This window comes from Myxocyprinus asiaticus, chromosome 3, assembly GCF_019703515.2.
Source record: "Myxocyprinus asiaticus isolate MX2 ecotype Aquarium Trade chromosome 3, UBuf_Myxa_2, whole genome shotgun sequence".
NCBI classification, from domain to species: Eukaryota; Metazoa; Chordata; class Actinopteri; order Cypriniformes; family Catostomidae; genus Myxocyprinus; species Myxocyprinus asiaticus.
In genome coordinates this window covers 52,181,006-52,194,446 of record NC_059346.1, presented here as the reverse complement: position 1 = coordinate 52,194,446, position 13,441 = coordinate 52,181,006, and the positions used below count along the sequence as shown (strand labels likewise).

The 13,441-nt window shown below is 36.7% G+C and overlaps 1 protein-coding gene across 1 annotated transcript in view; it reads right to left on the bottom strand.

Annotated features, from left to right (window-relative positions):
* LOC127426823 (serine/threonine-protein kinase SIK2-like) overlaps positions 1-13,441 on the bottom strand; it is a 49,266-nt gene that overhangs the window by 17,234 nt on the left and 18,591 nt on the right. Inside the window, exons 4-9 of the mRNA XM_051673857.1 lie at positions 12,150-12,311; positions 5,948-6,072; positions 5,312-5,435; positions 3,287-3,513; positions 2,114-2,266; positions 1,325-1,483 (exon numbers count right to left, since the gene is read on the bottom strand). Of these exons, the coding sequence (XP_051529817.1) occupies positions 1,325-1,483; positions 2,114-2,266; positions 3,287-3,513; positions 5,312-5,435; positions 5,948-6,072; positions 12,150-12,311 (950 nt within the window). The remainder of the gene's footprint in view (positions 1-1,324; positions 1,484-2,113; positions 2,267-3,286; positions 3,514-5,311; positions 5,436-5,947; positions 6,073-12,149; positions 12,312-13,441) is intronic.

Here is a 13,441-nt window from a genome sequence, read left to right as displayed (position 1 = left end):
TTGCACTAAATTAATGTGTTAAATCGACAGCCCTACCAAAAATACAACTCGCTACTGGCGCCACTCTGTGGACATTTCACCCGGAAACTTGAGCTCACACGTGCCCATACGTTCAACAACACTTCCAGGTTTGGCCACTGGGGGCAGTGGTTCGCTGGAGAACTTTCTCCATCACTGCGTCCGAGTATCCATACTTCTCTCCTATATAGTATGCAAAAAACAGTCTGCCAATACAGTAGTGTGTCCAAATCCACAGTATTCATGAAGCAGTAAGCGAGAAATACCGGGATGACCTACTATTTTCGGCGAGATTCTGAAGTGCGGATTGATCTGACATTTTACGATCCCATAATCCCTCGGTAGCTGAGGAGACATCATGTTCAAAACGCTGGATTAAAAGAAACGGTGGAGTCGGGCGGATCCTTTTAACTGTAAAACCAGAGTAGATTTGTTTTTGAAGTTGTTCTTATTATGTTATATATTCAGGTCACGGCTCAATCACTCCGGAATTTATTCATACTACTTGCATGTATACCTAAAGATCATACTGTTTTACCGGCCGAGAATTGTGTCCTTCATCAAATACAGTACATACTCTGACAGTACACAGTTTCTTTTTATGTGTACTTATAGGTATAACTCAGTTAACTGGACCAGGACCAAATGTTATTGTATTGTTATTGATAAACCTACTGTATATACTATAAATTAAAGTTTTTTTGTGTGCAAACCTGATTGACACATTTCTACCATTGTATACCATCATACCACCCAGACTTACCCATTTACATTCCTTTGGTATTGTATGAGTCATTTATGAATAACTATCAGTAAGCGTTTGAGATATACCTACACTGACGCAAAGCCCCAGTGGTGACACAGTGCACTCAAATCATAAAGAGTTTTTTTTTATTACTTAATATCTACGCAGGTGTTATTTTGGGAGGCTGAAGTGCTGCTGAGATACTTCGGGTGAGTAATGAGCAGGAGATCAGTCTGACACATAGGCAGAGGAACTTCACATGCTGCAGACAAAAGCTTTTACTGTCGTCATACAGCAGCTCCAATGAATAACGCTGCTATTTAAAACATACAGCCTGCGCTTACAAAATATAGCCTCAAGCCTGAAAGCAGGATGAGATCTCTCTCTCTCTCTCTCTCTCTCTCACTATGTGCAGTAAGATGGAGTAAATAGCTTTATTTTGATTTGACAAACCCTGCTCCTAGAGGGCCATAGTCCTGTAGAGTTTAGTCCAACCCTTCTCTTAAACATCCATCCATCCAGGAACAGGCTTTAAGACATCTGAGCTAAAATGTGACTGACCTTTGGAGTGGCTACATCTTCCTCCATGAGTGTCTTGTCTGGGGAAGCAGGGGTTTGTGGGAAAGTAAATGTATCTGTGGTGGACTGCAACAGAACTGGAGAGTGTAGGTGACGTGCTGCCTGTGGAGTGGTGCCAACTTTGGAGGGAACTGCATTGGTCTGCATGAGGAAACGAAGACATTAGTAAGCAAAAAGGAACATTTTTGGAACATTTACCATGGTAATCCCATTTTTGGGATATGTACCCCAGAGTACCATGGCATGGTAGGACAATAGTATATGTAAAAGTTTCGTGGTATTACAATATTATCCCATCACTGTACCATGGTAACACCACAGTACATTTTCATAAGTGCGACATTGCATAGTAAACTGCATTAGCTTTAAAGAATAGGATGGAGGCATTTGTAAGAAAAAAGGTATCAAAAAGTTTGCATTTGTAATAAATTTAATATATGTTACATCTGCCATGGTTAACTGTGGTAGTCATTCAATACCACTGTATATATCAAAATACCATGGCATTAACATCTGATACCATCACTGTACCATGGTTTCCTAAAAGGTCTCCAAGATGATATGAAATGTACACTCCACTGCTGTACCCGTTATTGCATTTGCAAGCAACGCACCCAAACATGCTTGTTTCAGTGGAGTACGGTCACAGAGGTTAAATTAAAAGAAGAAGAGTTGCTGGATTACAGTTTTTGTTCCTCATGACTCCAATATTTACATTGTTATACCAATGGCATTTCAATATGTCTGGGTAGTCTTCACAGTTGGGGTTACCTTGACAACAGTCTGCTCAGCGATGGTGCTAGGGCGGCGCTGGCTGGCGTGCAAACGCTGTTCCACAGGGAAACTGCTGCGATGCGCTTTCAACCGCTCCACGAGTAGGTAGTAGATAGCAGCAAAGTGGTTATAGCTTTTGTTCTGGAGAGACTATGACAGGAACAACAAGAGGTTTTGAAGAGCAAAACAGACAAGGTGAGAGAACACTACGTCAAATTTCTACCAGCACGTTTTTATTATATTCAGAAAAACAGCTCCACAGGAGAAGCACATTTGCAATTCAGAGGAGAGAGAGAGAGAGGGATAATTTGAGAGCAGGGGTTTCCAAACTTCTTAATGCAAAGGACCACAAAATATGATGATCCTCTTGCAAGGGACACATTTTCTTAAATATAAAGGCAACTGTATATTCCCATGTATTAAAATCCATTTAGAGAGTAAGAAAAATAGTACAAGTAATATTATAAAGACATGCTGTTTCCAAAAAATAAAAAATAATTGTTTTAATTTGTCATTGTACCAAAGCCAAAACAAATTGTTCGGAATTGTTTTATTTTTAATGCATAGGACTAATAATAATAATAACTGTACAAAACAATTATAGAAATATGATCTGGAAAATGTTTAATATGTATATAATAGCAATAACATCAATATCAGAAAACAAATTAGCAGATTTTCTTTTTATTTCTTGCTTTTAAAAAATGAGGGCTGTCAATAGGTTAAAATAATTATGATTAATCTCTTTTCACATTTTTGTGTGTATTGAAAAGACACACCTGTGTTAATGCTCTAGTTTCAGACCAGTCTTAAAACAGCAGAATGGTAATAATGTCAAATTTGGTAAATGCATAAAAAAAAAAAAAAAAAACACTGTATACTGTATAAGCATGCTTGGACAGTCAAAACAAAAAACAAAACAAAACAAAACAAAACGAAAAAATACAAGACAAAACAAAACAAAACACCAAACGCAACGCAGTGCAACACAACTAAAAACACAAAACAAAACAAAATAAAAAACAAAATAAAATCAAACAAAAACAAATGTTTCAAATGTTTGCAGACCCCCCTACTGGCCCCCTAGGGGTTTGCGGACCCCAGTTTGAGAACCCCTATTTTAAAGCAAAACAAAATGCTTGTAAAACCAGTAAAGTGTTATTAACTGACCTCAATGGTTTTCTGCTGGTCAATGCCGAGGCTGTGCATCAGTCTCAGCACTTGTTCACTGTGTTCAATCAAGCCTGTTTTACTCTCGCTGGGCAGACCCTGTCTGTAGAGCACTGGCCGCTGGGACGGGACCTCCTGCATCATCCAGCGATGGTCTTTGATCTGACATAGGGACAAGCGTCTGGCTGGGTCAAGAACCAACATCTTCCTGATCAAGTGCTCACAGTCTGAATGGGGATGTAGGGAGAGAGAAAGCTTTTGACTAAGGCTGTGAATCGATAAAAAAGAACCAATTAATCACAGTTTTCTGTAATTAATCATAATACTTAGTACATTAAAACAAACATTAAAATATAATCATAAATATATTTACTTTATAAGAAACTGGTTAGTCATCATTTATTTTGTTTATTTAAATATAAATGTGAAAATGTTTTTTTTGTGGATAGAATTAATTAACCAAATATTTATACGTATAAATATTTGATACAAGTGCATGTATACATGCCATAAAATCAGCGCACCCTTTTTTTTTTTTTTTTAAACAAAGCCAACACTGCTCTTTAGCATGGTTAGATCTTGGTGCGTTAAAGACCCAAAATTTGTGTGAGATCACAGTTACATTCTACTCATCAGCATGTACAAGACAACTGTATATACTTATGTATCCCTTTAAGCTCTGAAGGTGTTTTTAAAGATTTCCTGTTTCAGTGGCATGCCCGAAATTAAAGGTTTATAACTCTACTAAAAAAACAAAGATGTTGGCATCATTTTAAAGAAAACGTTTAAAAATGTTTAATAATATATGATAAATTATGAGTCTCTCAGCCTAAAAAACTGATGAAAAAAACCAAATAAATGTTTTTCGTATTATATATCTCAGGGTGTAAATAATGTAGCTCCAAAAAACTGCTTAGGTTTTGTTCCCAATAATGTCAACTGCAATTGAGTTAAATGTTGTGTTGATATGACAAAGCAATCAAAAGTTATAGCATTACAAATGTAATTGATCCTAGTGTCCACAAACGTCTCCAAAAGTCCAAAAATCTCTCTAAACAAATAAAACATAATAATTGTACATAAGAACTAATTACACATGCAAATACAACGACTAAAGGTATGCTGTCTCTCCAAAGCATGCAGGCATGAGTAACGAGATCTCATTAATTTCCATTCTGTGTCATTTGAGTCATCATTGAGTCTGTGTCATGTACTTGGCACCATCTCCTGGAGGTCATATGTAATTACAGTGAACAATCCTCTCTGCCCATATTTAGATGACTTCCACTTCTGGTTGCAGCAATCTGAATCCTAATACAATTCGTTTTGCATTCCATGATGCTGGACATTTCCGATGAAGTCATCTGATCCATGAAAGCTAACATGTTTTTAGCCAGATGAATTCGAGTGGATTATTTAATGATCTATGCATACGATAACGTTGTGTGTGGGCTTGTTTTAACAGGAATTCCCTCCTCTAATAAATGGCATGATATTTTATGTTGTGTTTATTTTTCGTGAAGTTATAAGCGAAAACGTGGCATATAAGCAACACCTGTTTACATGTAACGTATGTCAAAGACATATACTTAGCTATTACTCGCTAAATTTTTGTCTGAGTAAAACAAATAGTAGTGTTTGTATTCTACTTTTTGAAAGTTTTCCAATGATATATGGCACATGGCTATTTGATGAATTTTATGTTTTTACCCATTACAATAATATGCACAATGCAACATTTTTAATACATTATTAAACTGGAACACTTTTGATTTGTCTGCAAATTTCAAAGCCCTTGTTCAGTTTTGGTCATAATGCCTACATGCATTGTAAAGTACAGCTTCTAAGCTTTAAAACTATACTATTTTGTGTTGGTCAAGAATGTAGTTACTAATATTTTGAAGATATTGTTTTTCTCTGCGGGCCGACCCGAGCTTAAAAGCTTAAATATATATATATATATATATATATATATATATATATATATATATATATATATATATAGTGTTATTGTGACTTCCTTACCCTCACTCATGAAGTAGGGGATGCGGAAACGGCCCTCCAGGACCCTCTGTCTGAGTATGGGAAGGCTGGGGCCGTCAAACGGAAGAGCGCCACATACCAACACGTACAAAACAACCCCCATGCTCTGAATGACACACACAAACACACAAAATCAATAAATAAACCTCAAACTCTGACTAAGAACTAGCATAAAGGACCACCCACACACCAAACAAGAAATATCAATTATGTTTTCAATCATTTAAATAACCATTAGTTGTTGACGCAATCCTCTGTGCTGCCTGAAGGTACACAAATCAACATTTGGCAAAAATTTTGTCAGCTGTCAACATTTCATTATACTGTAGTACCATGGTATGACATGTTTTTTCAAACCTGGCACCATAGTGATACCATGGCATTTTTGGGAGTACCATGTAAATACCATGGTCCATGAATTAGTAATTTATCATGATATATATCTCAAAATATTATAAAAACTCTGATGCCGTCAATATTCCATGGTACTGCCACAATACATTATTTTGTAAGGGTAATAAGATTCCCTTAAGATTCCAGAATTTCACAGTGGTCTGCGTGAGTCCTAAAAGCCCTGTCTGCTAGACACCGTCTGTACATCTTAACAAAAGCTCTTACCCAGATGTCCAGTTGTGGACCCTCATACTGCTGCCCCTCAAACACCTCTGGAGCTGCGTATGGGGGGCTGCCACACCAAGTGGTCAGGGGCTCCCCAGGACGGAAGAAGTTTCCAAAGCCAAAATCTGCCAAACAGAATGCCAAAACAGAATATCAGAAAATAATATCAGCACCCACAATTTTCATTCCACTTAGAAAGTTTTTAAAGAAAATAAGTTCAGTGGTTCATATAGTCCTGAAGCAAATCAAGGTAAACGGATTTGGTGTGCTGTCCATAATGGATCGGCTCGAGCACAGGACTGGGCTTGAACTCTGAGAAACCCCCCGGCCTATCTAACTGAAGCAAGACATAGTCGCTTTGTATAAAAGCATCTGCTAAATGACTAAATGTAAATGTAAAGACAATTCTGAGTAACTGGTATAGGCGCTATAAAATGTAAAGGTAGAGATGGGGAGGTTGAGGGATGCCAGAAGGGTCGTCACTGCAAAATTTATTTGGAACACAATGGTCCTAATAAAGTTCCCAAAGTGGTCTTCTACTGTTGTAGCCCATTTGCCTCAAGGTTCAACGTGTTGTGCATTCTGAGATGCTATTCTGCTCTAATTGTACAGAGTGTTTATCTGAGTTACTGTAGCCTTTCTGTCAGCTCAAACCAGTCTGGCCATTCTCCGCTGACCTCTCTCATCAACAAGGCATTTCCATCCACAGAACTGCCGCTCACCGGATGTTTTTTGTTTTTGGCACCATTCTGAGTAAATTCTAGAGACTGTTGTGTATGAAAATCCCAGGAGACCAACAGTTACAGAAATACTCAAACCAGCCCTTCTGGCACCAGCAATCATGCCTCAGTCGAAATCACTGAAATCAGATTTTTTTCCCCATTCTGATGGTTGATGTGAACATTAACTGAAGCTCCTGACCCGTATCTGCATGTTTTTATGCATTGCTCTGCTGCCAAACGATTTGCTGATTAGATAATCGCATGAATAAGTAGGTGTACAGGTGTTCCCCATTAAAGTTCTCAATGAGTGTACGTATATCCTTGCGATAAGACTGGCAAGCCTAGATGAGCAAGCTTTTCCCAAACTTACTTTTGAAAATTAATTATGTGAATGAATCACACCCATTTGATAAATCAACTACAACATTCTACCTGACCAACTAAACTAAAGGAGCTAATATCTTTGTCCTATGTTTGGAATTTTAATTTACTGCATACTGCACAGTATATACTGTATACTGCATACTTTTTTTTTTTTTTTTAAAATAAACTAATATGTGAAACTAAGTATGCTGTTTATGCAATAATAAATACTTCAAAAGTTACATTGTTGTCTTTTGACCTCATTACATTGCATGTTAATTCAGAGAGTGGTGTTCCTTTTTATTCCAGTTTTGTGCTTTTTACATATGCTATTGATTACTTTCAATCCTTTTGTCTAACTAGAAATGGAAAGTAATGTCATGCAAAAAAATGCATGACATTACAATATGTGATTGCATTATGGTGGTATTCCTTGCAGTGTAATCTGTTGTATACTGCATATTTTAGCAAATATCCAAGTCATCGTGCATACAGAGAATTTGCATAGCCTACTGTGCACATTTTACATTTTACATATTGCATATTGCATAAAAGTGTACAAGTAGTATGGAAGTACGCTATTCCAAACACAGCCTCAGTTCCAATAGAGACTTGTGCACCCAATATGGAAACTAATTATATTTAATCTGACAGATCTGGTCACTGGTGCAAACTCATATATGACACCAATAATATAAACTGTCCAGATGGCTAAATAGATTCCTGGTTGCATGTCGGCTTGCAGGCAAAAACATCTTTAGTGAATCAGCAGCGGGAGGAAGTGAGTGAGGCAGATGGTAATCACTGACTGACTGTATGCAGACTTTGGAACTGTCTTGGTCTGCTCATAGACAACCAGCGGTGCATAGCAGTGATGCAGACTGAATAATCCATATAATTTAAAGATTAATTGACGTACGTCACTGCTGATGACGTAGATTAATGATTGTATGGGGGTGGGAATGAATAAACTCACAGGGTACATGTTTTGAGGTTGACTATAAAGAAGGATACTGTGTCTTGTAACTAATGCAAACACATAATGCAGGCATATAATTCTAAAAGTGAAGGGGAAAAAGTCAAACTAGTTTGAGGCTGATTTTAGAAGAGATTTCAATTGTTTCTCCTAGACTGAGAGTAAATAGACAGCAAATGGAAATCTCCGGCTTCTCAGATGTTTCTCCTGAGAAAAAGACCCCCATAAATTTTCATGTGTCTTCTCTAGGGTTTCAGAAAAATCTCAACAATGTCCCAAAATATGCTCAGATTTGCCAAGATACCACAGTCTCCAATCTAAACAGTAAGATTTCAATAAGAACTTAAACATTTCACATTAACCTCTTCCTAGACCAAATCATCAGAGATATGCTCTTCACATCTGAGCAGCAAAAAATGTCCTCTGGGAATTTATGCATGCAAAAAAAGAGCTCCCTATTTTTGACAAGAATAGTTTTGAAAGATGCGGTGTTGCATTTTAAAAAGCCTCTGCTGTGATTGCTTCATACTGTTATCTCTTTACATGAATGACACAATGGCAACGCCCTACAGTGCGGATTCAGTGCCTCTCTCGCAGCTTGGTATGACATAAATACAGACAAACTGTTTGGCATAAGGCTCTATTCTCTGCGCAGTGACTGGTACTTATAGCACACAGCATGTTACATGCGCCTCATTGTCACCCCCGTTCCCACTAGCGTCTTTGTACCGCAGTCATTTTTCTACATCACAAGAATGCAATAACATTCTTGAAAAGAAAAAAGAGAAAAAAACCAGAAGTGGATTCTTTTTCTGAACAATTACGCAAGATGTCTAGATAACATCTGGGAATTTAGATCAGATCAGGTGCAGGTATTTCAGGAAGTTCTTTTTATGATCTGTGATGCATTAGTCTAAATGAATTAGTGGTTAGTGGTTGAACAACATGGGGTTTTTAATAACCAATGCCAATATCTATTGAGTAGGGTGGCTGATTGCCAAAGTAACACTGATATGTGGGTATTTCTTCAACTTTGGGCACTTTCATGTCATGGTTTATTTTGATTAAAACTAAAAGATTTCAACACTTCTTTATATACAGTATATATGAAGGTTCCATTAAAACTGACTTGGAAACTTTTTTACCAGGCCTTAATTTATTTTTGGGACTCAAATGCTTTTTATGTATACTGTAGATTTTATTGTTTTAGCCTTGTCCCAGACCCCGCCTTTCAATATTAAACTATGAAAATGTATTATAAAAATACAAACTATTACATGTTTAAAACTATATGATCATATAAACAAATAGTCAAATAAACAAACCATTTTGATATTTATTGTGTGAAAATGATTTCTACCCATTTTCCCAAAATTACGACTGTCCCACAGTTGCGGCGTCATTTCCACCAAACCAAACAATTTTCTCCCAAACAAATGATTATTTTTTTTTTTTTCAAAAGTTAGCCTACTTGTTAACAAAGTCAACAAAACTGTCGGTAAAGAGCATGCTTGAGATGAAATACGAGTAGCCTATGATGTTTTAATAAATAAACAAAAAGAAGTAAAATTAAGATAAAAATCACCTGTAAGCAGAATATATTTATTGGGCTTCATTTCCAACCAAGCTGTTCTTTTGCCAAATAATAATAATAAAATATATATATATATATATATATATATATGATTTAATTGTATATATTTAAGAAACATAAAATGTTAGCTATGAAATTAGCCTTAGCAAGACACTGAGTCAGTCATTTTATTTAAAAAACATTTGAAAAAAAAAATATATATAGCACTTTTCTGACACTACACTCAAAGCACTTTACACAGTGAACAGGGGACTCTCCTCAACAACCACCAGTGTGCAGCATCCACCTGGATGATGTGATGGCAGCACACTCACCACACACCAGCTATTGGTGGAAAGGAGAGAATAGAGTTATAGAGCCAATTGGTGGATGAGGATTATTAGGAACCTTTTTTGAGAAGTGTCCTGGGATTTTTAATGACAACAGAGAGTCAGGACCTCAGTTTAACATCTCATCCAAAGGACAGTGCCTTTTTACAGTATAGTGTCCCTATCACTATTCTGGGGCATTAGGACCTACACAGTCCACAGGATGAGCACCCCCTGCTGGCCTCCCTAATACCTCTTCTAGCAGCAACCTTAGTTTCTATGAGGTCTCCCATCCAGGTACTGACCACACTCAACCCTGCTTAGCTTCAGTTGGCAATCAGTCTTGAGCTACAGGGCGATATGGATGCAACCTTTTTTAACCTTTGATATTTGTAGTAAAACCGTAGTAATAATACAGGAAAATGAAAACTGTTGTAATAAAAATCATACTTTTGTGGTTATTCTGGTTTTTACTACCATAGTAACCACAAGAATTACCATGGTTAATCTACAGTAAAACCATGGTTCCTATATGGATACAGTATACTGTATTAAAACCATTGTTTCCACAAAAAAAAAAAAAAAAAAAAAAAAAATCATTGTTACTACAATATTACAGTAGGTTTTAGAAATCACAGTCTCACACACTTTTGTTAATTGGTCAAATATAGACATTTTTAGCCAGTAAAGATAATCTCTGCAATTATTGTCCAATTACAATAGACTGACTAATATAACACACTTCCTCAGGTAAACATAAATTATTAATCAAATAAAATAATACGAAATGATAATTACAAATATTATTATATAGACTTGCAATATATACTTTTTCCAAGGGAAGTTCATTTTAAGTATTTAGTGTGCAAACAGGGTTATGTGATTTGCAACATGAATGCAACATCAATGATTTCACCATTCTACACAGCAGATACAATGTTCTGCATGAACTGTACGAGTTGTGGTCATTCTAACTTTAGTATATGTCAGTGTTTGAAGAATGAACTGGGAAACTAAATCCAGTATGAACTGTATGTGTGCGCAGTGTGAGAGAATAATCTGATTTGACTTGTGGAATGCACAAGAGAGGGTAAGGGCCAGGGCATTAGATTAGTTTATGGTTGATAATGCAGAAAACATTCAAAAAATTCACTGGATTCGTTTTAATTTAATGTCATTACTTCATGAATATGACATGATTGAAAAGAATCAAGAACATAAATAGTGGTATAACAGGATTGGATTGTAGATTGTTGGATCGTATTGGGCATGGATATTAGACTGAACTGTCAGAATTTCACCATTTCACCAAAATATGCTTTAGGAGGCATTTTATGTTCTACTCCATGTGCTTAAACAATGCTAATGTTTGCCATTAAAATGCATGCTAAAAGTGAAGTGTGTAATTTCTGGGCCACTACTGCCACGTTTTTCGAAAAAACTCCAACAGCCCCACCTTCGTTCTCCTTTGTTCCCACCATGAAATACAGCCTCAAACATGTGCGTTTTCGCTTTCAAAACGCTCTCCATCAACACTGCCGTTTTCAAGCGCTTTCAAAAAGTTGCTCATCCACAAAATTCCTGTTCCATGTATGGTCTAAAACGCAATTGTCCTTGTGTTTCGTTGCCGGACATGAATTCCGAATAAACTTCCCATCGCCTTTGAAGGAAAGCAATGTGTAGGTTCTACAAATTAACATTTATATTTAACATTGCTATCAAAGTGAATAACAGGCACAACAACGCCGCTACAACATGGGCCGCCATCTTGAGTGTTTTGGGTTGAATGGATCACATGACTGCGACATATGACAACAAATGCATCATCATTTTCAGAAATCTCAGTTTTCCCTGTCTACACTAAAATGTTAAGACGCCATTTTCAAATTCATCCACTTGGGAGAGCACTTTAGAAAAGCTCAGTTTTCGCTGTCAAAAATGCTGTCTCAGTGTGGACGGAAGGCCAAAACGTAGAAAAAAAGATGCGTTAAATGAAAACTTATTAGAGTGGACATAGCCTCAGAAGTTGACGACTCAAACCACTCAGATAAACAGAACAATGTTTTGGAAGCACCACAAAGCCAAAGCCACAGTGTTTACACTCTTCACGGATGTCAACCTATGAATGGCTTACTTACTGGGACAGGAGATACACCATACTGGTTTCACTGACTCCATACCTTCTTATAACCTGTTCCCTAACTGTAAGAACTAAGAGGGCAGATTTACCTTCTCTTACCTGCTATTTTAATATTCATATGTGCATCCAGTAACAAGTTCTCAGCCTTCAGGTCCCTGTGAACAATGTTGCGCTCGTGGCAGAACTCCACCGCTGATAGGATCTGCCAGAACTTCCTCCTCGCATCCATCTCGCTGAGCCGCCCGCGGCTGGCAAGGTAATCTGTGTTGCCAGAGAGGGATCAGGTGTTATTGGATCATCATCTGCACATCCAGGCAACATGTCATAGTCAAGAATTTTTTGTGAGAATGGCATTTGGTGAAAATGAGCAGGGAAAAGGCAGGGAAACATCTGTTTAACAGTCCTGATTAAGTGCTATTTGGGGCTTATTAAAGGGGTCAGGGTTAGGGTTAGGGTTAAGTTTAGGGTTAGGGTTAAGGGATAGATACTTAAAGGATAGATACTCTTAGTCCTAAACACCAGAAGAACTAATGATAAAGGTGCAATGAGAGAAAGTCTGTCAAACCTTGCTGTTTCTGGCTGTGTGCAGCACCTGTCGCTCTGCTAAAGTTTTAGAAATGAGTGACTCAAGTTTCTTTTTAACAATGTCCCAGACGTTTTCAGCCTGATTTTAAAAGAATATTCCAGATTTAATAGAAGATAAGGTCTGCTCACACCAAAACCATGACGATTTTGCAAGAGGAACTTCCGATGAAAGGTCTATTCCCACTGAAAAACTGAAAACTATAACGAAAATTCACCCCTGCTGTTGCTGTTTTGCAAACATTTATACTTGTTTCCTTCACGAACCCATGTCAATGCTAGAGATTAATATAGTATTGATTGCTGTTAAAGCATTTATTTATTTAATTTGGCATAACTGTTTTATTATGTTCTTTCCATGGTGTTGATGCATTTTAAAGAGAATATGATCTGTGTTTTTTATGCAAGTGAGTTGAGTAAAAAGCGCTGTTGCATAAATATATGTTCTATTTATATTTGCAAATGTATTTTGCTACGAGTATATTCTAAATGGACTCCCAAACCCAAATACTCTTTTTAGAATGTCTGGATTAATGCCTGGATAATATAACACAAGATACAGTGATATAAATACATGTGGAACAATGTACATTAAGAATAACAGGTATAGTATAAAACATGATGCATTACATTAATATAATAAAAAGAAAACACTGGCTCACTATCTTATTTTATTTAAGTTATTGCATATTTGTATTGAATTCAAGGTTTCTTGTGCATTGCTAGAAAAGAGCAATGTTACAGGAGTACTTTGTTATATCTTATAATTTTATAAAAGCACATCTTCTGTTAAAACTTGTGTATTATTT